General features: G+C 39.2%; 1 protein-coding gene across 5 annotated transcripts in view; it reads left to right on the top strand.

The window, feature by feature from the left end:
- Positions 1–282: 282 nt before the first annotated feature.
- The window catches only part of RAP1GDS1 (Rap1 GTPase-GDP dissociation stimulator 1), a 149,977-nt gene continuing 125,023 nt past the window's right edge, over positions 283–25,236 (top strand). For 3 of the 5 annotated variants that reach the window (XM_070372112.1, XM_070372109.1, XM_070372108.1), the window contains exon 1: positions 284–492. In XM_070372112.1, coding sequence (XP_070228213.1) covers positions 489–492 — 4 coding nt within the window. In that variant the 5' untranslated portion in view covers positions 284–488. Of the gene's footprint in view, positions 493–25,236 lie in introns of all 5 variants that reach the window. The other 2 variants (XR_011464479.1, XM_070372111.1) reach the window with 1 other exon arrangement.

The following is a 25,236-nucleotide window of genomic DNA, read 5'->3' as shown; positions in this document are numbered from 1 at the left end:
GGCCCCTCGGGCGGCCGCCATCAAGCTCCTCCGCCGCAGCTGCAGCCGGCCCGCAAACGCACACCCACCCGCACGCTCGGATTCACTGGCCCCAGGCGCGGGGGGGCGGGGGGGACGCACTGAGCATGCTCAGTGGGGAGGGCGGGGCGCTCTCGGACGGCGCGTCGGGGCGGGCGCTCCTCCGGCTGGGCTCCGCGCCTCCGCCGCCCGCCCGCCTGCTCGCTCGCTCGCTCGGAGCCGCGCCCGCCGCAGGCTGCGCCTGCCGCGCCCGCCCCGCCCTACCCCGCCCCGCCCCCCGCCGCTCGTCTCCGCCGCGGCCGCGCCGTCTGCAGCAGCAGCAGCGGCAGCTGCTCCTCCCTGGCGGCCGCCCCCCGCGGGTCCCTCCCTGGCTGCGGGAGAGACAGAGGTAGACGGAGGACACAGCGCCGCGCCGCCCGCACCGGAGACCTTCGCCTCGCCCTGCCGGCTCCTCACCCTCTGGGAGGAACATGGGTAAGTCATCCTTCCTCCCCGTCATCGCCTGACATATTTCTCTTTCTCGGTGTGTTGCAGGGTGGGAAGCATTTCTCACGCAAAGTTGCCGGATTTCTCAAATCCACGGGTGTGAGGCAGTGGCTCTTCCTCCTGGGAGAGTCGGCGCACGCGGAACGCACGCCCGGTCCGTGAACTGGGAGGGTGCCGAGTGCGGGGTGGGGTCGGGCCGCGGGGCCGGACCGCCGCCCGGCTCTCGGGCACCTCGCTGCCTAGCCTCCCCTCCTCCATTCTTCCTGCCCGAGCCGGTGCTCTGGCACCACGGAGCCTGCCTCGCGGGCTCGCATCCGCTGCCCCTTCCCGGTTTCTTCGGTGGCCGCCCGTTTCTTTTCCCCGGCGGCTGCTGGACTGGAGGCTCGGGTCGGACCGCGAAAAAGACCACTTCACCCAACTTCCCTGCCAGGGCGACCTTTCCCCACTGTGCGGACTGCTCATCCCAAGGCGAGGAGGTGTGAGCATGTAGTCTGGGGGGGAGATTTTACAACCTGCACGGGAATTATATTTGTTGGGGGAGAGCGGACAGTCTCATAGGTTGAAAGGATGACTTGTCAGAGGCCACGAGGAACGTGAGGAAGGATGGCTAGAGCCCGCTAGATGTTGAATTAGTGTTGAGTGGCTACAATGTAGCAGTATTGCTGTGCTCAACCCATTTTCTTGGTTCTTTCGCCTGTCTACTGTAGTAGGAAACTGCACCCTGTAACATGTTACCGAACTTACATGTTAGTTATTCTTTCCCGGCTTCCCTTGTCGAAATCTAACATAATCTGATTTTATTTTTTTGTTAATGTCAAGAGTTTTGGATATTTAAAAGCAAGTATCTTTTATAAAAGTGCATGTAATTTATCCTATTTTTTTTCCCACAGTATGTTGCTTAATTTTGAAGTTCAGTAATTGCAAAAACGTCTCATAGATACTGTAATGTAATTAAAAGACCAAAGTTTTTTTTTTTTTTTTTTTTTTATGGTAGCAATTTGGGATACCATGCTTCTCCAAGTTCCCCAGTTTGTTTCCATTCCTGTCTATTAGAGTTTCCTCTTTTTAAAATGTGCTACATTGGCATATGTCAACTCGGACTTTTCCCACCCCTTCCCTGCAAGTTATTTTAAGCTTCAGATGAGTGTGGGCCTTTCATCTGTCAATACAGTTCTCAGCACGTCCAGAGTTAGGTCATGGCAACTCAGAATCTTCAAAGAAGTGTCTAAATCTAGAAATGGTGTGGATGGAGCTTGAAAAGCAAATGCTCCAGGCTCTGATTCAGACCTTTTGCTGTATATCAGGAAGAGGTCATTGTTACAAGAGGAGGTGGTATGAATGAAAAGTGAATCTAAGACCCAGAATTTTATTTTCACTTGTTCATTTTTTTTGTTTTTAATGTCCTATTGGTATGCTGAACAGATTTCTGTAAAAATTGGGTGGTCCATTTATATGTACCTAGACTTTCTCTAGGAGTAGAATATTAGTTCAGATTGTTGGAGACGTAGTTTGTCTTCCCCTTGAACATAACAAAATTTTTCCTGTTAAGTATAGGCCACAAGGTTGGCCAATAAACCGTATTTCACCATGTTTCAAGCTGAGCTAATAAAAATCTGTTTAAAATTTTAACTTGCATGTTGAATCAGTACCATTTCAGTGGGAAAAAAAATTAAATTCTGTTGTGATACTACTGAAAAAATATTTTAAAAATAATTAATCTTGAATATTATTACTTGATTTCAAAGAAAGTTAAATCCATTCCTCATTTGAAGCTTCTCAGGTATACTTTGACTATATTACTCTCTTCTCATATCATTCTGTTTGTACCTTGTTGGAAGCTTTTTAGCTCTTATATAATCAGCTTTATAATGGTGTTGTTTGTGTGTGTGTGTTGTGCGTTTAGTCATGTGTTCCAGAAGATGAAAATTGTGTCTTATTAATTTTTGGGTCCTCCATAGTGCTTTCCACATAGTAGGTATTCAGTAAATCTTTGAATTAATTGTTGAACTGGAAACCCATCTATTATTGTGAACTTGTGAATCTGTAAGTAGGGACTCTGAAGAATGTTTGAGTTGGTAGATGTTAGGGAGGTAACGGTCGGAGAAGGCAATGGCACCCCACTCCAGTACTCTTGACTGGAAAATCCCATGGACGGAGGACCCTGGTGGACCGCAGTCCATGGGTCGCTAAGAGTCAGACACGACTGAGCGACTTCACTTTCACTTTTCACTTTTATGCACTGAAGAAGGAAATGGCAACCCACTCCAGTGCTCTTGCCTGGAGAATCCCAGGGACGGGGGAGCCTGGTGGGCTGCCATCTATGGGGTCGCACAGAGTCAGACACGACTGAAGCAACTTAGCAGCAGCAGCAGCAGGGAGGTAACGGAGGTGTGAAGGAAGTGGAAACAGAAGTATAATTACACTATGATTGCTCTTCTCTCTTTCTAAAAAAAAAAAAAAAAAGTTGTCTTAAGAGGTATGGGTTTTGGAGCAGCCACAGGCAAGCTATTTCTTTTTACGTTGCTGTCTTCAGTGGTATGTCGGTTTAGTTTGTGATCAGTGGGTACATACAATAATGTAAAACTGAAAGCTTGGGAAGCAATTTTATATTCTAAGCCAAGGAAGTTATTGTAACAATTCATACATACATAAGGGCTATACTGATTACTGATAAGGCAAAAAAATCACTTGTTAATGTCTTTTCAAGAAACATATAGGTGGTTTAAAAAAAAAAATTCTTGTGGCAGTGATTTTCTCCATAAGAAAGTGAAGGAAACTTCTTATGTGGTCTTATGGATCTTGGCTGTTATTTTATGTATATATTAAAATTCAATGTATACTTCATATTTGAATATCAACCATATGTAATATACTATGGGAGGATAAAGATTAATAAAACATTCTTTAAGTTTCTTATACTCTTAAGGAATAATATGATACATACACAGATAACTGTAATAGACATAAAGTATGAGTGATACAGAAGACCTTAATATATTTTATACTTTCCGACGGTGGAGAGAAGTTTTCAGAAAAATGATGCTATTTGAACCAGTATTTGGTTAAGCTTCTGAAAGGTAGAAATGGAGACTGTTAATTGGGATGGGGGTGGAGGGAGAGAAGTGACGTAAATGAAGATACAGCAATAGGAACATTCAGACAGTTTCAGGATATGATTAAATAATCATGTTTGGCTACAGCAAAAGGTAAGGAAATAGTGGGTGACAGAGATGAAAAAGTAACAGGTAAGGAACAGATAATGGAAGGCCTCTAATGTCAAGCTGAAGTTGTTTTTGGACTTGAGGGACTGTTAAACATTTTATGCAGTTAAGTATTGGCTCACGTCTGTGGTTTAGGAAAATTAGTTAATTGAGTGCAGGATGGATTGGATGAGAAACTAGAGAATGGTTAAGAAGGTTGTTGCAGTTGGGTGAAAATACATATTAGCCTGAACCAAGCTATGGCAGTAGGAATAGAATATGGCACATTAAGAGTATAGAGTTAAGGAAGTCATACATTGTTACATGGGAATACTGAGAAGGTGGGATCTATTAAATATATATTCAGTCCGTTGGAAGAGGACACATGAATGGTCAGTTTTGCACCTGATGGACTATTTAGCTTTTCTTTTAGCTTCTCTACTTCTTGATGACAAGGATTCTCATACTAGGTTTTGAAATACATTTCTAACATTAGTGTATCACATGTGGAGCTGGCAGTAAAAATTTGTTGAATGACCAAAACTGGGTAAAAAATGTATAATGGTTATTTTAACTCTCAAGAAAGGATTTGAGCTAGATATCTGAAAATTACCCACCAATATCCTGAGATAATATTTGAAGTTAGGTAGGAGGATGAGAGCCAACAAAGAAAATGAAGAAAATATATTCAGGATAAGAGTCTTGAGGAGTGCTGCATCATTAGGAAAAAAGAATGAAATGATTTGACACTGAAAAAGACTGTAGTAGGTAGGAGGGAAAGACTAGAATTGGTTGATTTCAAGAATGGAAGGTCAATGACTGCTGCTTCGAAACAGTGAGCAATAACGACTGAGAAAAGGCTCCAGGTTCATGTGGTTTGGTTGGGGTATTACCTCGGGCTAAGTATTTTCTAAAAAGCATCTTTATGAGGAATGATAGATTTGGAGGTCACCTTATAAAGGCTAAGTGGATAATGAATAGAATAAGTAGAAGCAGAGTTCACTATGTATAGTAAGTAGTACGGTATTCCTTGCCCTGTTTTAACATCTATAAGTAAGTGTGTAAACATTTTTTAAATGTCTCACATTACATGGAATGACACATGCTAATTTTTGGCTAACCAAAGTTTGTAATCTCACCATAGTGCCTCACGTTTCTTTGACATTCTATGTTTTATGTCTCTGTGACTTAGTATAGTACCCTTTTTATTTTCGCAGTATCTGTCATGTAGAGTGAGTTTAGAAATGGTTTTGTATTTTACGTGACATTTTGCATCAAAGATACTCTACTGATGAATGGTTTATCACTTTTTATTTTCTGTTAGTCTTTGTGAATTGGGGATTTCTCTAGTTATATGTGTGCCTCTAATTATACTCTTAACTCATGGAGTTTTTTCTCTATGTATAAGCCTTATGGATAAGTCTTTTTTTTTTTTTTTTTGGCTTGCATTTCTAAGTCCAGGAATAGGTTTATAGAAAAATAGTTAATATTGGTACTTTTACTTGTTCTTTACAAGTCAAGGTAGAGCAATAAAATATTTTTGTAAGCTGGCAATAACTAAAAATTTATTGTTTTAAAAGAGCATATACATTGGTTCAGTAATTTTTCTTATGTTGGCTTTATGTCTGTTTTGTATATACACCCCTTTTTTTTTTTGTATATGGCTAGATTTACTATCCTTGGTAGAGTCATATTCTGAAATCAATAGTACTACTACTGAGAAAGCTGTAATAGCCTTAATTCACTTTGAGAACCATAGTTTTACTTTTCACAGCAGAATAGTCAAGCCTGTGCTGCTGCTGCTAAGTTGCGTCAGTTGTGTCCGACTCTGTGCGACCCCATAGACGGCAGCCCACCAGGCTCCCCCGTCCCTGGGATTCTCCAGGCAAGAGCACTGGAGTGGGTTGCCATTTCCTTCTCCAATGCATGAAAGTGAAAAGTGAAAGTGAAGTTGCTCAGTCAAGTCTGACTCTTAGCGATCCCATGGACTACAGCCTACCAGGCTCCTCTGCCCATGGGATTTTCCAGGCAAGACTACTGGAGTGGGGTGCCATTGCCTTCTCCGAGTCAAGCCTCTAGGTACCTTTAAGGAAATACTGGTGCTCTCGCCAGAGACTCCAGATCAGCTGAATTGAATCCGGTGGCATTGAATTGAATTGAATTCTGGCATTATTGGTGGTACCAGCCATAAAGAATTATGTAGATTTTTAATATCCACTCATGAACATCAGAAGGAATGGAGAAGGAAGATCCACTGCTTTGTCAACTCCATGTTAATTTCAGATAATCAAATGTTCAGATAACTGATAAGGAAAAAACTTAATTTAAAATGCTTTCCTAGACATTTAACTTAACAAATAGCTCTTTCTTATGGAGAGAACAAAAAAATTAAGATACCAAAGTAGCTTATAAAGTCTATTTTGGTTCTAAAATTCTATGATTCTTTGAAACTAAACTTTCAAATATGCTCAGTATCATTGATATTTAAACTATGTTATCATCCCTCAATAATTTGTTTTTCTTTATCGTTCAAAGGGCAATGTCTACTTGAGGTAGAAATTTCAGAGTATAAACCAACTTGTTCAGTTCACTTCAGTCGCTCAGTCGTGTCCGACTCTTTGCGACCCCATGAATCCCAGCACGCCAGGTCTCCCTGTCCATCACCAATTCCCGGAGTTCACCCAGACTCATGTCCATCGAGTCGGTGATGCCATCCAGCCATCTCATCCTTTGTCGTCCCCTTCTCCTCCTGCTCTCAATCCCTCCCAGCATCAGAGTCTTTTCTAATGAGTCAACTCTTCGCATGAGGTGGCCAAAGTACTGGAGTTTCAGCTTTAGCATCATTCCTTCCAAAGAAATCCCAGGGTTGATCTCCTTCAGAATGGACTGGTTGGATCTCCTTGCAGTCCAAGGGACTCTCATGAGTCTTCTCCAACACCACAGTTCAAAAGCATCAATTCTTGGGCGCTCAGCCTTCTTCGCAGTCCAACTCTCACATCCATACATGACCACTGGAAAAACCATAGCCTTGACTAGACGGACCTTTGTTAGCAAAGTGATGTCTCTGCTTTTGAATATGCTGTCTAGGTTGGACATAACTTTTCTTCCAAGGAGTAAGCGTCTTTTAATTTCATGGCTGCAGTCACCATCTGCAGTGGCTTTGGAGCCCCCCAAAATAAAGTCTGACACTGTTTCCACTGTTTCCCCATCTATTTCCCATGAAGTGATGGGACCGGATGCCATGATCTTCGTTTTCTGAATGTTGAACTTTAAGCCAACTTTTTCACTCTCCACTTTCACTTTCATCAAGAGGCTTTTTAGTTCCTCTTCACTTTGTGCCTTAAGGGTGGTGTCATCTGCATATCTGAGGTTATTGATATTTCTCCCGGCAATCTTGATTCCAGCTTGTGTTTCTTCCAGCCCAGCGTTCTCATGATGTACTCTGCATATAAGTTAAATAAGCAGGGTGACAATATACAGCCTTGACATACTCCTTTTCCTATTTGGAACCAGTCTGTTGTTCCATGTCCAGTTCTAACTGTTGCTTCCTGACCTGCATACAGATTTCTCAAGAGGCAGGTCAGGTGGTCTGGTATTCCCATCTCTTTCAGAATTTTCCAGTTTATTGTGATCCACACAGTCAAAGGCTTTGGCATAGTCAATAAAGCAGAAATAGATGTTTTTCTGGAACTCTCTTGCCTTTTCCATGATCCAGCAGATGTTGGCAATTTGATCTCTGATTCCTCTGCCTTTTCTAAAACCAGCTTGAACGTCAGGAAGTTCATGGTTCACATATTGCTGAAGCTCGTTAGCTTTGTCTAAACAGGTGACCTAAAATACCATTACCCATGTTGGCTAAGATATAGATGCTAAATTCAAGTGGCAGAGTAATGTAATTCAGGGCATCTATTTATATAGCTTTTGTTGGTAGAAGCATTCCAGGAGTTAAAGCTGAGAATTCGGATAGTGATAAATGGGAATAGTTAAATTGACTTGCTAGCCATAATTGGCTATACTTATAAATTCCAAAGTCTTTCTGACTTATTGTTCATATAATTTTTTCCATATCATTCTATATCTGATCCCTTCTCTAAATGCTCTTTTGCTCAATTTTGTTAATGTTTATGGCTTCAGCTACTATCTATATGCTGTTGGTACCTAAAAATACATCTTTTTAACTAACAGATTGTTAGACATCCCTATGTGCATAGTTAATTCAGACTCATTGAGTTCAAAACTTAATTCATTATGTAATTTTTAATAATGATAGCCAGAAGTGTGTTGATTAATGTTTCGCCAGAAGCCCTTCTCCAAAAAAGCTCTGATTTGTGGTGGTTGATTTCCTGTGAATGCGTAGTTGGGAAGAAACGAGATGCAGCACACCAATATACGGAAATCTACCATCTAGACATAATAGCTGCGTGAGCACAGATGGTGATAAAATGTGGTAAGGTAATTAAGTAGTGATGAGTTTTGAGTGTTAATAACTTTGATTTAGTGTAACTTACTTAGTTTTAAGTTTACAAAATTTAAATAACTGTCTCACAAAATTCCTAAAAATTTAATTTTCATGTGTCATGGGCTCGTGTGTGGAGGTCCCCCAGTACACCTTTGAATTAATAATTATCATTTATTGTTGTTGTTCAGTCTCTCAGTCATGTCCAACTCTTTGTGACCCCATGGACTGCTGCATGCCAGGCTTCCCTGTCCTTCACCATCTCCCGGAGCTTTCTCAAACTCCTGTCCGTTGAGTTGGTGATGCCATCCAACCATCTCATCCTCTGTCAGCCCCTTTTCCTCCTGCCTTCAGTCTTTCCCAACATTAGGTCTTTTCTAATTTATTACCATTTATTAAGAATTACTAGTGTCAGTTACCATGCTAAACCTTATGTTATTTTCTCATATTTTTAAAGTTAGTTTTAATCTCTTCAATAGTTCTATGAAGTGGGTGACACTGTTCCCATTTTACTGACTCAAAGAATTAAATAATTTATCCAAGGGGACAGAACCAAGTCTCTAAAATCCTTAAGAGCGATTCTTACATTTGTTAAAAAAGAAAAAAATTACTGGGCTCGCCCTCAGAAATTCTGATTCAGTAGATGTGGGGTGGGCCAAGAATTTGCCTTGTCAAGACATTTCCCAGATGCTGCTGCACTTTGAATAGCATCTCCATAGAGCAGAGGTCTGCAAACTTTTTACATTAAGAGCCAGATGGTAAGTATTTTAGACTTTGCAGGCCATGAGGCAAAATCAAAGATATTATTAATACATGGATAAGAGTGAAAATACTTATGAGAGAAAGCAAATAACCACAAAATCTTTATTGACTACGTTCAGACTAACATGAATTGAACATGATTTATTGTAATACAGATCTCCTAATGAAAATATTCTTTTTGAGATAGCAATTTCATTTAATTGGGATTCACAGTTACCCTGTCATCAAATTTGATTGCACTTGTTCATTTGTTAATGCAGGTCTGTAAAGGCATTTAACTGATTTTGTCTTGGAAATGTGTTCATACAGATAGGTGACACCAAATGCTGCTGTCAGTCATGGGCATATGATCTTAGTGATCATATTAATTGTATGGAAAGCATTTATAGAATTCTTTTAGATTCTCTTTAATATTTGCTATTTAGTATGCTGTTTACATTGCAGATTAACCAGTCGAAAGTTAGAGGCTCCTCGATTACATAGTTAAATGGGTTTTGGTATATGGAAGTTTCTCTTGCGCTTGCAGTGAAGTCTGAAAAACACTGCTGGCACTATAGTTTGAACTTGCATAATCTATCTGTTGCAACTTTGTATATGCACAGAGATCTTGTTTTTAATTTTGACAGCACAAGAAATATATAAAGCAGATTGATGGTTATTTCTAATTTGAAAAATGTTGTCAAAAGGACTTAATGTAGTATGTTTTGCATATAAGTACTATTTTGCCTAGACTTTCAGGTCAAATTCAAGGAAACGTTTTCAATCTGCAGCAAAATATAGTTTCCAAAGGTATTCATTGTTTAATAATGGTTGAAGGCTTTTCTTTTTGTTCAGAAATTTCAGTCTCACTGTTGAGCTTGGGGAAAAAAAAAAACCTCACAATAAAACCATACAACTGCTAAACCCGTAAGCTGTTGTGTGATAGGGCAAGTTAGGATATTCAGCTTCTGTTTTTTATCAAAGTAGAAACAACTGACAGTGGTTAAATCTGTAGGAGTGAATGAAGTCGATACTATTAGTTCAATAATACATGTTATTTTAAATGTTTTCCCATAAAATAACTGCTGATTAATAATATAATAAAGAAACATAGGCTTTAAATACCTTATTTTCACAAACTTTGTGAATTTATTCTACTAAAGAAAGTTATGACCAACCCAGATAGCATATTGAAAAGCAGAGACATTACTTTGCCAACAAAGGTCCGTCTAGTAAAGGCTGTGGTTTTTCCAGTGGTCATGTATGGATGTCAGAGTTGGACTGTGAAGAAAGCTGAGTGCTGAAGAATTGATGCTTTTGAACTGTGGTGTTGGAAAAGACTCTTGAGAGTCCCTTGGACTGCAAGGAGATCCAACCAATCCATCCTAAAGGAGATCAGTCCTGGGTGTTCATTGGAAGGAATGATGCTGAAGCTGAAACTCCAATACTTTGGCCACCTCATGCGAAGAGTTGACTCATTGGAAAAGACTCTGATGCTGGGAGGGATTGGGGGCAGGAGGAGAAGGGGACGACAGGGGATGAGATGGCTGGACGGCATCATTGACTCGATGGACATGAGTTTGAGTGAACTCTGGGAGTTGGTGATGGACAGGGAGGCCTGGCGTGCTGCAGTTCATGGGGTCGCAAAGAGTTGGACATGACTGAGTGACTGAATTGAACTGAACTGAACTGAAATTCATTTCCACTTTTTATTTTTGTGAAGAAAACTCTGGTACAGTGAAGTACTTTGTTTTATATTTTCTAATTCCTGTGATTACTTTGCTATGAATTATGAATATGATGGATACCTAGTCTGGTTATATAGATAAGTGTTAAATTTTTCTAGTGTAGCTTTAGTGTCATTGTGTGATATAGTGGTTTGCCATCTAATTCAGTAGCAGAATAATCCATGTGCCCCTTAAAACATTAAAAGCCTGATATTTGAAGTATAGTTTTCTTTTTCTGTTTTGATGTGATTGTTGTTTAGTTGGTAAGTGGTGTCCAACTCGCTCCTCTGTCCATGGGATTTCCCCAAGAGAATACGGGAGTGGGTTGCCATTTCCTTCTGCAGGGGATCTTTCCAACCCAGGGATCAAACCTGAGTGTCCTGCGTTGGCAGGTGGATTCTCCACCACTGAGCCACCTGTGAAGCCCTTCGATATGATAGTCAAAATGAAACGTTGTGGTATGACACTACACATGGTACTTGAAACACTGAGCAATCTGAGCAATAACTGTGTCACTACAATTCGTAGTACCTCAAGAAACAGTGTTCAGTGATGAGAATACCACATATGGTTGCTGTCTCAGCTACTCATCTCTGTCATAGTGAAGTGAACCCAGGTATAGACAGTGATTAAAGGAATGAATTGTGTCCCAGGGAAACTATTTGTGGACACTGAAATGTGAATTTTGTATAATTTGTACTTTATGAAATACATTCTTCTTTTGACTTTTTCCAACCATTTACAGATGTGAAAACCGTTTTACTCGTGGGTTGTATAAAAACAGGCAGTGAGCTATAGTTGGCCAACTTCTACTGTGGAGTAATGCTATACCACCTCACCTTTCCCCGAGACTTCTTCATCCTTGTGAATTCTGTACACTGGATGGTATCACCATTTATCTAGTGAACCATCCCTAAAATCTAGCATCTTTCTACTTCCAGTACTTGTTGTGTTCCCCCAATTCTAATAATTCTATCTCCTTGAATCAGTCCCTCCTTTCTCCACTGTAAATTTGTCGTTTCACCTCTTCAGACCACTTTGGTGCTCTGACAGATACTTTCTCTCAGTCATACCCCTTTTAAGTTTTTGCATTGTTCTAGAGTACTCTTTCTAAAATGTGAATCTAATTATTTCACTCCTTTGATATTTCTTTCAATAGCTTTCCAACATGTGTAACAGGGCTTCCAAACTAAATGAAGCTATCTGACTAAAGAGGGTTAAATGGTAATCTTTTCATGCAGATGAACTTTTTTGCCTGTTAAATCTAAAGGAATATTTATTTTCATAAAAATGCGTGCTTTTATTTTTCTTGGAAAAAAATACCTCTTTTCTTACATGTTCTCACCCCTGGTAAAAGACAAAGTTTAGAAAATGTAGAGAAAAGTGTTGAGAAAAAGTAGAGAAAATGTTTTTCTACTGTAAGAAAAACAGCAGTGAAAGCATGATGAATAGCAGGTAACACTGGGCCTCACTTGAGGAAGTGATGGGACTGTGGCAAACTAGAGTATGTGCCCAACCTAAAGGAGGAATTCACCACTCAACTCCAGCCAGTTTTGCCATGTACAAAGGTGGAATCAAGGAAGCCAGCTTTTGGACTTTCAAAAGAAACCTGAAATTACACTTTTATCTGAATACTTCAGATTGTTGCTTTTCAGAATTGTAAGATCCAGAGTTTCAAACAATGACATCTGTCTGGTTCTGTCCTTTACTACCCAGATTATAGAACTGAGGTTTAATGAGGTTACGAGACTTGCCCAGCTTCACCCATGTAGTTAGGTGCAGTGTCAGATCTAGAATCTTGATTTCCTAACTCCTCTCCTAGTGTTCTGTTCATTATACTAGGGCAGCTCCAATTTAAAGAAGAAAAAAAAAAAAGTGCGCTCATAACACACACACACGAACAAGCTACTAATGAGGATTCATTCAGGTAAATAGGTTGGGGGAGAACACTTCACTCATTCCTACTGCCAAAGTCCAGGCCCCTCATCTCATTCCTGTGCTGCTGAGACCATTTCTTAGCTGGCCTCTCTGTTACCACTCTGTGGCTCTCCAATCTTTTCTACATACTATAATCAGTCTTTAAGACACTGCATCAATCATATCACCTTCCTGCTGAAGATCTAATGTTGCTTCAGCTGCCTATTACATCAAGTCTTAACTCTGCTTAGCTTTCAGGATCCATAGAAATCTGCTGTCTCTCTCGTATTTCTCACTAGTCTGAAATACATCTTCCTTTAATAATCTTACAGTCCTCTAAATATTCTTCATCAGTGATACCACCAAGACACCATTGTTCTGTTACTCTTCCTTCTAGAATAACTTTCTCTTTGTAAAGTACTGCTGACCTCTCATACTGGCCTCTTATTTCTCTGGATACCTCTCACTTCTTGAACTGTAACACATCTAGTAGTATAATTTTAGTTCCTCAATGTTTTATATTATTGGCATTCAATAAATACTTGTTTGTTCATTTTACAGAATCCCTGCAGATTCAAGTCTCCTCCTAATTTAACAACATTATCCTATAGTGATGATAGACATGTCTCTAATGGAGTTTGTAAACCAGCAGTCCTTGGGCCAAACATACTCTTGCAGATGGATTTTTTTAGCAAAGTCTTAGAAATTGGAATTAGTTGTTAACATTTAAATATTCAGGAAATCTCTGATGAAAATCTGCTTCAGCTTATCTTTTTTGTTGTTGTGGGTTTTTTTTTTTTGCTTCAGCTTATCTTGAAAAATTAAACATTTCGGATCCTTAAACCTACAGTATTTCAGTTAGTGACAATCAGTGATAATTGTCCTTTAGGCAGGGTATGAGGTCCCCAGTTCATTACTTACTATTGTCTTAAATCCTACAGATTTCACTCGGTACTCTCTCATTCTTGAAAGTATTTAAATTTGCAGTATTCTGAAATTTCTATTATAGCTATTGAACTACTAAAGAATTAATTGTATCCAAACCTGTGACAAAATTGAACTTATTACTTTTAAAGATTAATACATTTATTTTAAAATCAACAAATTGTGAAAATTATATCATGCCACTCGTCAAGAGCAAAATTAACTGTCTGTGATATGTATGGTCATCAGGAATGATTAAACTGAATTTTCAGTTGATCAAATAATGTAAGAAATCAAAGAGAAGATAGAATCTCTGGTCTTCCAGAAGTTGATTGTTCCGTGTCGCCTTTGGCAGGCTTTCCTGGTGGCTCAGTAGTAAAGAATCCACCTGCCAATGTAGGAGATGCGGGTTCAGTTCCTGGGTGGGGAACATCCCCTGGAGAAGGAAGTGGCTACCCACTCCAGTATTCTTGCCTGGGGAATCCTATGGACAAAGGAGCCTAATGGGCTGCAGTCCATGGGTCACAAAGAGTCAGACATGACTTAGGGACTAAACAGCAACATAGCCTTTGGCAAGTTGGTGAAGCTCTTTAAATCTTCATTTCTTGCATGTGCAGTCACTCAGTTGTGTCCAACTTTTTGTGACCCTGTGGACTGTAGCCCACCAGGCTCCTTTGTCCTCCAGGCAAGAATACTGGAGTGGGTTGCCATTTCCTACCCCAGGGAATCTTCTTGACCCAGGAATCTAACCTGCATCTCCTTCATTGGCAGGCCGATTCTTTACCACTGTACCACTTGGAAGGCTCATTTCCTATATGGATATAGGAAATACTATCATTATTATTGAAGGGGAATCACATAATAGATTTCAGTAAAAATAGAAGGTGTATGCCTGTTTAGTAGGGGACTAATATAAATTATCATATGGAAAACTTCAAGCTCAGTTACCTAATAAAGACCTACTCATTTCAGTTCAGTCCAGTTGCTCAGTTGTGTCCCACTCTTTGCAACCCCATGAATCGCGGCACGCCAGGCCTCCCTGTCCATCACCAACTCCCAGAATTCACCCAAACTCATGTCCATCGAGTCGGTGATGCCATCCAGCCATCTCATCCTCTGTCATCCCCTTCTCCTCCTGCCCCCAATCCCTCCCAGCATCAGAGTCTTTTCCAGTGAGTCAACTCTTTGCATGAGGTGGCCAAAGTACTGGAGTTTCAGCTTTAGCATCATTCCTTCCAAAGAAATCCCAGGGTTGATCTCCTTCAGAATGGACTGGTTGGATCTCCTTGCAGTCCAAGGGACTCTCAAGAGTCTTCTCCAACACAACAGTTCAAAAGCATCAATTCTTCGGCGCTCAGCCTTCTTCACAGTCCAACTCTCACATCCATACATGACCACTGGAAAAACCATAGCCTTGACTAGACGGATCTTTGTTGGCAAAGTAATGTCTCTGCTTTTCAATATGCTATCTAGGTTGGTCATAACTTTTCTTCCAAGGAGTAAGCATCTTTTAATTTCATGGCTACAGTCACCATCTGCAGTGATTATGGAGCCCCCCAAAATAAAGTCTGACACTGTTTCCACTGTTTCCCTATCTATTTCCCATGAAGTGATGGGACCAGATGCCATGATCTTCGTTTTCTGAATGTTGAGCTTTAAGCCAACTTTTCACTCTCTACTTTCATCAAGAGGTTTTTTAGTTCCTCTTCATTTTCTGCCATAAGGGTGGTGTCATCTGCATATCTGAGGTTATTGATATTTCTCCTGGCAATCTTGATTCCAGCTTGTGCTTCTTCCAGCCCAGCATTTCTCATGATGTACTCTGCGTATAAGTTAAATAAGCAGAGTGACAATATACAGCCTTGACGTACTCCTTTTCCTATTTGGAAGACCTACTAGTCCCCCCAGAAAGATGTGTTTTATTTTTCCTTTTTTTATTTGCCCACAAGTATAAAATACACTTTTTAGGGGAAAATAATGGCATGACATTTTAAAAAGTCATCAAAGTGCAATAAGACTGCTAAGTTGTTTCCTGAGAATATTATTTTCTTTTATATATATATATTAGTATTTTCTAACATATAAGAATTATATAATATTAATAAATGATTTTCATAGTCTCATTATTTTAAATTATTTTTAAAATAATTAAATAAAAAAATTTTTTTCATTATATAAAAATGATTGTATAGAATAATTTGGATAACTAATAAGTTCCTTGAATTTATTTAAGGAGTTTTTTTTTTTTATAGTCAGTAAAAAGTAACCAGCTATCATTGTACTTTAACAAAAAATTGTTTTCAAAACTGTGAGAAGCTCACATCATCTAAGATTCTTTTTAACAAGAAATTTGTCAGGTTGTAAAAATTATTTTCTTTAACTTTTCTGAAAAATATTCTGCTTTGAAGATTTCTTGTTTGTCACTTAATGATATCTGACTCTTCGGGACCCCATGGACTGTAGCCCACCAGGATCCTCTGTACATGGGATTTTCCAGGCAGGAATACTAGAGTGGGTTGCCATTTACTTCTCCACGGGATTAAGGAACTCCATTATGAAAAATGAAACTGGTATTATAAGAAAGTAGAATTTATGATATATTTATGCTTCACAGAAATATAAATGTTGGTTTATCTTTAAAGTTACAAGATAAAGTTGGCTTCAAAAATAAAATCAATTAGAACCAAGACAAAATTTATATGAGCTGATTAACTTAATTTCCTTTCAGTTGCCAGAACACATTTTTGGGGAGAGAAGTGTTAAGCTCCCAGAAAAAATAACTGTCCACTGGGTTATATTTCTGACTTTTTTATGATTTGTACAAATTACCATAAATCAAATCAGAAACACAAGATCACCATATTAGGCATTACAGAAAGTGACAAAATAAGTAATGTAAATAGTCCCATTTTTTGTTTCATTTAGAAAGCTTAACCTCTAGTAGATAAAGAATAATATAAAGTAATGAGTAATAGAAATAGATAAGGCTATAATTTGGATTTTAGAAAAAGAGAAAACACCCCCCCCCAATTAATTTAAATGAGAGGATAGATTATATTTACCTTTTCAGCCATAGTACAGCTCCTCTGGAATATACAAGAGCTCACTACTAAAAATGATCATGAAAAGTTTTCGTAAAATTTATGTACTTATTCAGTTAAACACTTATTTGTACTAAACAGCACTGTATTATCCTTCAGATATTAATAGTATAGCAGAGACTGCTCCGTGATAAATTTCATTGAGATTTTTTTCTTTTTTTAATCACATAACTAAGGTACATACTGTTGTTAGCTAGTGTAACCATCTAACTTGGTTGGGTTATAAATCTGTTATTGAAGAACTAACATCTATGTAAAGCAAGGTACAGGTAGTCCTTGCTTTGTATGGCTCTGGTGCACATGAGATTTGGGTGAGGTTCACTTAACGTGGCACTGTGCAGATTGCTTGGTCAGTGAGAAGAGCCTGGACTTTGAAGACACACATGTCTGGATTTGTCTCAACTTTGATGTTTAACTTTCTGGGCAACTTATTCAGCTTTCAAATTCAGCTTTCTCGTCTGTTAAAATATAGGTAATAATAACAACACCTATTTCTCAAGGTAGTTGCAAATATTATATAAAATAACAACCTTATACATTTTAATTTGTTTCCAAAGCTGAAAATAGTTATTTTTTAGGAAATGTTATCTTGTATTCAGAGCTAAAACCAACCACAGGTTGTAATGCTCTTTGTTGTATTATATTAACCAAGTTACCTTGTGAATATTAAATTACTATACAGATTATATTTTCCATACATGGCCACAAGAACATCTGGCCCCAGGTAGTCTTCCAAAAGTTGTCACTCTCCATTGAGAGTTTGGGAGTTCTCTTCCTGTTGGATACGAGCATGCTTGTGACTCACTTGTAACCAGTAGAAGGCAGCAGAGGTGATGCTCTGATTTCCTAGGTTCAGGTCAGTTCAGTCTCTCAGTCGTGTCAGACTCTTTTCGACCCCATGGACTGTAGCAGGCCAGGCTTCCCTGTCCATCACCACCTCCCAGAGCTTGCTCAAACTCATGTCCATCAAGTCAGTAATTCCATCCAACCATCTCATCTTCTGTCATCCCCTTCTGCTTTCAGTCTCCCAGCATCAGGGTCTTTTCTAGTGAGTCAGTTCTTTGCATCAGGTGGCCAAAGTATTGGAGCTTCAGCATCAGTCCTTCCAATGAACACCCAGGACTGGTCTCCTTTAGGATGGACTGGTTGGATCTCCTTGCAGTCCAAGGGACTTTCAAGAGTCTTCTCCAACACCACAGTTCAAAAGCATCAATTCTTCGGTGCTCAGCTTTCTTTATAGTCCAACTCTCACATCCATACATGACTACTGGAAAAACCATAGATTTCACTAGACGGGCCTTTGTTGGCAAAATAATATCTCGGCTTTTTAATACACTGTCTAGGTTGGTCATAGCTTTTCTTCCAAGGAGCAAGCATCTTTTAATTTCACGGCTGCAGTCACCGTCCTCAGTGATTTTGAAGCCCAAGAAAAATAAAGTCTGTCACTGTTTCCAATTATTTCCCCATCTATTTGCCATGAAGTGATGAGACTGGATGTCATGATCTTAGTTTTTTGAATGTTGAGTTTTAAGCCAGCTTTTTCACTCTTCTCTTTCACTTTCATCAAGAGGCGCTTTAGTTCTTCTTTGTTTTCTGCCATAAGGGTGGTGTCATATGTGTATCTGAGGTTATTGATATTTCTCCTGGCAATCTTGATTCCAGCTTGTGGTTCATCTAGCCTGGCATTTTGCATGATGTACTCTGTATATAAGTTAATTAAGTAGGGTGAATAGTGACAGTAGGCTCAGGAGTGAAAGGCAGTGTTGCTTCTCCCTTGTTTGTTGGGACACTGGCCTGCTTGGAGCCCTGGAAGTCTAAGACCCTACTGATGCCATGCTGTAAGAAAGCTAGGCCATGTGGGAAGGCCTCAAGTGTCAGATCTCAGGTCAGCAATCCTAAAATTCATGTCTTTCCAGGCCGATCACCAGATATGTGTTTGAATGAACTGATACCAGCGTCAGCCATTGAGTCATTCCCAGAGACATTCCTAGCCTTTGAGACTGCACTGAGACCCCAGACCTTGTGGAGACAACACAAGCCGTCCTCACTGTGCCCTTAGTGAATTCCTGGTTCATGGAATCTCTGAGCACAGTGAATTGGCTTTTGTTTTATGCCAGTAAGTTTGGGATGGTTTGTTATGTAACAGTAATAATTGGAACAGTTATAAAACTTGAAAGATTATGCATTGTTTCAGTAAGAAACAGATTGCTGTTAAAACTCATCAGAGTGGGAACTACCTGCTGAATAAATGTTTGCTGATTTTTTTTTTCTTTCATTTCAAATGAAGATAGAGTAACAGAATTTTTTCTATTAAGTAACATTTCCCTATGGTATATTTTTCTTTGTGACATTAATTCCCTTGAAAAATTATCTGTTGACTGTCTTGGCTATCAGAAAAGACATATGCATGTTTAAACAATATTACAGGTTTTACTATAGCTTTTTCATAAATGTTACCTGTTTGGCTAATAAAAAATGTCAATCATTAATTACTCTTTTTTAGTCAGGATAGTTACCACTGAAAATTGCATATTTTTTCAAAACTAAGGGCCTAATAAAACCTCATAGGAATAAAGGAATATTTGTACTCCTCTCTCCAAATGAAAATTTAATTATTCTTGATGTTAATATTAATCTTATAATAGTAAGCTTATAATAGTATATTTGATGAAATTATTTTGAATCTATATCTTTCCTATCACTTTTGGAACACAGTGGGTTTTCTAAGTGTATTACCACTACATGAAATAATACTTTGTCAAATGATTACCAAGGAATTTCAGATATATAGTTATCAGGTTTTCTAAAATAATACTAAAATGATTCTAATAGTAATTAATGGCTACTTTATTAGGATCATTACTGTGAGAAAGATGATTAGTACTGTGGTAACATTTGGGTTGATTATGCTTTAATTTTTTAAAAAAAGAATGTTTATTTGATATTTATTTTTGGTTGCACCAGTTGCTGCACGTGGTCTTGCTCTAGTTGTGGCGAGCAGGGGCTACCCTTGTGGTGCGCGGGCTTCTCATTGCAGTGGCTTCTCTTGTTGCAGAGCTCAGGCTGTAGGTGTGCGGACTTCAGTATTTGTGGCGCATGGGTTTAGTTGCTCCGTGACATGTAAAATCTTCCCAGATCTGGGATCAAACCTGTATCCCCTGCATTGGCAGGTGGATTCTTAACCACTGGACCACCAGGGAAGTCCTGATTATGCTTTAAAGTTTCTATGTCTATGTGTTTCTAAATATAAATAATTGCATAGATACACATAGAGTGCTTCTGGAAGGATTCATAAGAAAATGTTAACATTGACTTCTTCTAGGAATAAATTGGACCTGTGAAGGTAATTCCCACAAAAATGAAATTAAAAAAAAAAAAGTTTTCTATATTGTTCAAACAGTGTTGTGTTCATCTTTCTGTCTTAGTATAGTATTTGGTGGTTGGTAGGTGCTTAGTTTGGGAGAAGGCAATGGCACCTTGAGTCGGATACGACTGAGCGACTTCACTTTCACTTTACACTTTCATGCATTGGAGAAGGAAATGGCAACCCACTCCAGTGTTCTTGCCTGAAGAATCCCATGGATGGAGAAGCCTGGTAGGCTGCAGTCCGTGGGGTCGCACAGAGTTGGACATGACTGAAGCGACTTAGCAGCAGCAGCAGCAGCAGCAGGTGTTTTGTTTATATTGTTGAGTGAATAGAAGTTTGAGGTTATCTTTCTAACCTTTATTCACCAGTACATAATATTAATGATCTGATTAAGATATTGTTGACTGAAAGAGTTAATACTCTTGTTTGCCACATAACTCCTCATTTTTCTAAGCCCACTATGTATATGTCTGTATCAATCTAGGTCCGATGAGAAAATAAACCACATAATGTTAAAGTTATGTGTATGTATAGATATTCTGAAGGAAAACAAGGTCCGTAAATCATAGAACAGAATTTATTATTTGTAGAACATTTTAGTTCTGGTTATTGTGCATATGTAGTGGAGAGGAATTTTAAGAGCGGAATCCTAAAATTATGACACTGAGATACTGAGTTGCTGGCATATCTTTTATTCAAGGAACACAAAACCTTATCTTTGCTCTTGAGTGAAACAAAGCCTCCCTAGGGAGGCGGATGGCATCTCTAGATTTGTCACCTGAAAAGTAAGCTAAAAACAGATCTCTTGGAAGAAGGAAAGTTTTTTACAATCCTAGATTGTGTCTAGGGTGGGAGACTTATCTTTATTATAGGTTATCGATTTCCTTTATTCAGAGTGCCCCAACAGTGCAGGAACATCATGAAATCCAGGGAGAACTGTCTTTCAGCTCACAGTAATGTTCCAGGGGACATTTGATATAAAGCTGTTAAACAATAACTAGAGAGTAACTTTAAAGGTAGACAGCAAACTCCAAATTATTTGGTGCAGGAGCACATCCAAGGAAGGACAGACTTCCTTGGAAGGGTTGAGTGAGTGAGTGAGTGAGTGAAGTCGCTCAGTCATGTCCGACTCTTTGCAACCCTGGGGACTGTAGCCCCCCAGGCAAGAATACTGGAGTGGATTGCCATTTCCTTCTCCTTGGAAGAGTTAGTTCTCATTAAAAATACAGCTTCAGGTTTCCTGATGGCATAGAAGTTCTGTGAATTGCCTAGGCTAGAGACAATCCATAGTCAGACCCACAGCAACAACTCTTTGGAGAACGTGCAAAAGAAGCAAGCTGGAGTTGATGGGTGGCACACAGACAGTTGGGCATGCAGAGGAAATTGAAGTACCCCTGCAGGTAACTGCTGGGACCTGGAGCTGGAGAGGCCTTCTGCAGGAACCCAGGACACTCCTATGTACAATTTGGGCCAGAGTGGCTCTGGGTGGCCAGATCCAAAGGGCTTTTGGCATGCACACTTATAGGGCTAAGGAGAGGGTGTGGGAAGCAGTAACCTGGGATGTAGACTTGAGTTTTGTGGGACTGTTGTACACAGCACTTCTGCCGCAGTTGAGAGCTGGAGATATGTGTAGTGAAGGCAGTGACTTGCAGACACTTGATACTGAACAAAATTATGCAGGCTGGGCAGGAAGGACATACCTCTTCAGTGCTATCCATTGTCATCTGCAAAGCCTGTATCCTACCATCTGGCAAAGAAAAAGCATTTAAAAGGCCCAGATTCATTCCTTACAGATCAGGCAATAAGGGTGAATTTAAAGCCGAGAGACAAATAAGTTGAAGACTAACCTAATGTCTCTTCATCCTATTGCTTGAATAGGATTCCTTTTAAATTCATGGTACATTGTAGCTTTAGATACAGATAAGAGACAGCTTTAGATACAGATATCATACTATCTGTTTTGTGTATTTTTATCTAAATTTTCTTTTGCTTTACCTTGACCCTCAAGTTTCTTTTTGCTTTCTGTAGCAGTATCTTGGGAAGACATTCCTTTGTGGGTTCATAATTTATAGTTCAGACGATATCATCTTTATTAGGTTTTTAAAAAATTCTTAATCTATTCCTTGTGCTTAGTTGTTCAGTCGTGTCCAACTCTTTGCGACCCTATGGACTGTAACCCCCCAGGCTCTCTGTCCCTGGGGATTCTCCAGGCAAGAATACTGGAGTGGTTTGCCATGCCCTCCTCCAGGGGATCTTCCCAACTCAGGGATCAAACTCAGGTCCCCCGCATTGCAGGTGGATTTTTTACTGTCTGAGCCACCAGGGAAGCCCAATATATTCCTTAACATATGCCTTATATTGAATTCATCTGTCACACTTACAACTCCTTGTTTATATATCTTTTTTCTCTGGTTGACATTTTATTACCCAGAAAAGTTATTGCCTAAGAGTTTATAAATTTCAGTGTATATTATCTCTTCCTTGTATTTATTCAGTTATGAAATAAGACTGTTTGCTTTGTGCCACTCTTAATGAAGTACTTCTTTATTCTCTAGCTAAAGAAAGTTCCATTTATGTAGGTCTTTTATGTCAATCTTTAATCTAGTTCTCTATTATTACAAAGCATTTAAAGCAGGGTATTCTTTCTCTTTCATAATTGATTAGTCATAGCTTTAAGTATGTTCTAGTGAAGCTATTGTGCAAGACTGTTTGAAAGTGTAAGTAGATAGCCCCCAAACACTTTGGTTTATTGTAGGATTTCCTCTTATTGAAATTATATTATCTGTCTCTTGTTTGGTCTTCCTCCCCTACCCTTGTCAGGCATGTCCTACCATCCAGGGCAGAGCTTGGAGGCGGGTTGTCTTTTACTCTTGAATCTAAATGCAGGAGCGGAAGCATTATCGGCAGACACTTGAGTAGTGTCCTGGAGGGGTAAAGGTCACAGCTAAGATATTAAGACCAAGATCAATGTACTATTCTAAGGGACTACATAGAGTATGAAAGCCTGAAGATAAACAGGGCCTGAGAAACAGGGAAATAGAGGATAATAAAGTAAACTGATAAAACATTATTCCAAAGAATCCTGGCGATAGAATGCTGATATTGTGAGGACTTGGTTTGCAGGCACACCCCAGGTATAGAGAGCTGGAACAGGGCAAATACATTTCAAGTAGTTACTTTTTATGTTTAGAGAGTTTCTCTTTTGTTATGGACTCAATTAGCTTACAGAAGTGAAGTTTAAAGGTACATAGTTTCCACTCTCCAGCTTCTCCTGGAACTCTTGTGTGTAGAGATCATTCCCATAGTTGTACGTAGAAGCAGTTTGTAACGACAGATGAGGCAGTTTCACCAGTATTGTTTTAGTATAATTCTTCATTTCAGTTCAGTTCAGTTGCTCAGTCGTGTCCGACTCTGTGACCCCATGAATTGCAGCACGCCAGACCTCCCTGTCTATCACCAACTCTCGGACTTCACCCAGACTCACGTCCATCGAGTCAGTGATACCATCCAGCCATCTCATCCTCTGTCATCCCCTTCTTCTCCTGCCCCCAATTCCTCCCAGCATCAGAGTCTTTTCCAATGAGTCAACTCTTCACATGAGATGGCCAAAGTACTGGAGTTTCAGCTTTAGCATCATTCCTTCCAAAGAAATCTCAGGGCTGATCTCCTTCAGAATGGACTGGTTGGATCTCCTTGCAGTCCAAGGGACTCTCAAGAGTCTTCTCCAACACCACAGTTCAAAAGCATCAATTCTTCGGCACTCAGCCTTCTTCACAGTCCAACTCTCACATCCATACATGACCACTGGAGAAACCATAGCCTTGACTAGACGGACCTCTGTTGGCAAAGTAATGTCTCTGCTTTTGAATATGCTATCTAGGTTGGTCATAACTTTTCTTCCAAGGAGTAAGCGTCTTTTAATATCATGGCTGCAGTCACCATCTGCAGTGATTATGGAGCCCAAAAAAATAAAGTCTGACATTGTTTCCCCATCTATTTCCCATGAAGTGATGGGTATCTTTAAAATTCTTTGACACATGATTCGTAGATTTATCCACATTGATTTTCTAAGTTGGTTTACTATATCCTGGGTGTTGATGACTATTTAGCATGGTAGTATTTTAAATCTTTCTGTTAGGGGATTGTTGAGGAGAGGAAATTACCCTGGTGTTTTTCTTGGTCAGTTTGGGTCAAAGAATTAATTAATCCTGAATCTCAACATAAGTCATTCTCTAAATAAAAAAGAAAAGCTAATGTCATTATCTGCTAAAGCTATATTTGACAACTATAAACCAGTGAGATGATTCTTGAACTCTCAGTGAAAAGGTCTTTTGGCATTGTGGGAAATACAATTTTACAAACTGTACCACTGTACCTTGCTCTTATGCATTATGGTTTAATATTGTAGTTGTGAAGGTTATCAATCAGATTCTTAACCCTCTAATCAAACACGACATGTTACTAAGACTGCAGTGTTACAGGTTCAAACTAAAAAAGGTTTTAACTCTGTTTAAGAATACATGACAAGTGAGTGGCTCAAAAAGTTTATCTAATTTCTGAAATAGAGAAGAAAACTTACAGTGAAATGTAGTCAATTTTTTTGGTGTAACATCTTAATAAAAATGTTTCTTAGTCATGGCAGTTTATACCATTAATCTGCAATAAAAAATGCAAGTGCAAGTAACTCAGTAAAATAGGTTTTCAAAATTTAAGTTTCTACTATAGGAGAGTTGTGTGAGGAGAGTCGTGTGAGTATCCTTAAAGAATCTGTTGTATAAGAATTTCAGTGCACGATGCTGGATGCTTGGGGCTGGTGCGCTGGGACGGCCCAGGGGGATGGTATGGGGAGGGGGAGGAGGAGGGTTCAGGATGGGGAGCGTGTATACCTGAAATTTTTTAATTTTAAAAATAAAAAAAAAAAAAAAAAAAAAAGAATTTCCATCAAGTAGTAGAAATAAACTAAAAGGGTTCTATGAACCTAGGACTATAAAACTAGCAAAGTGAAAAATACAGAAGAAATAGAACAGTATAATACTGTACAAAAATGATTTCTTAAATAGATTTATGAACTTAATTTAAATTTTGAAATTTATCTACTTAGCATGTAGTTCAAACTGTTGACATATAGAAGAGATTAATCAAATTCATCTAAGATCTTACATTTTTATTAACTCTGAAGTTAGTAATTTCAAATGAGGAAGGAAGTAATGTGAGATGTGCTGTTATAATCATCTTGTGGAATGAAGGAGGCATATCCAGCAGATGGATGTGTGGGTAACTGGCAAATGGACACAGAGTT

Source organism: Bos mutus, chromosome 6 (assembly GCF_027580195.1).
Source record: "Bos mutus isolate GX-2022 chromosome 6, NWIPB_WYAK_1.1, whole genome shotgun sequence".
Lineage (NCBI taxonomy): Eukaryota > Metazoa > Chordata > Mammalia > Artiodactyla > Bovidae > Bos > Bos mutus.
Note: the sequence above shows the minus strand (reverse complement) of the source record. Positions and strands in the feature narration are given on the sequence as shown.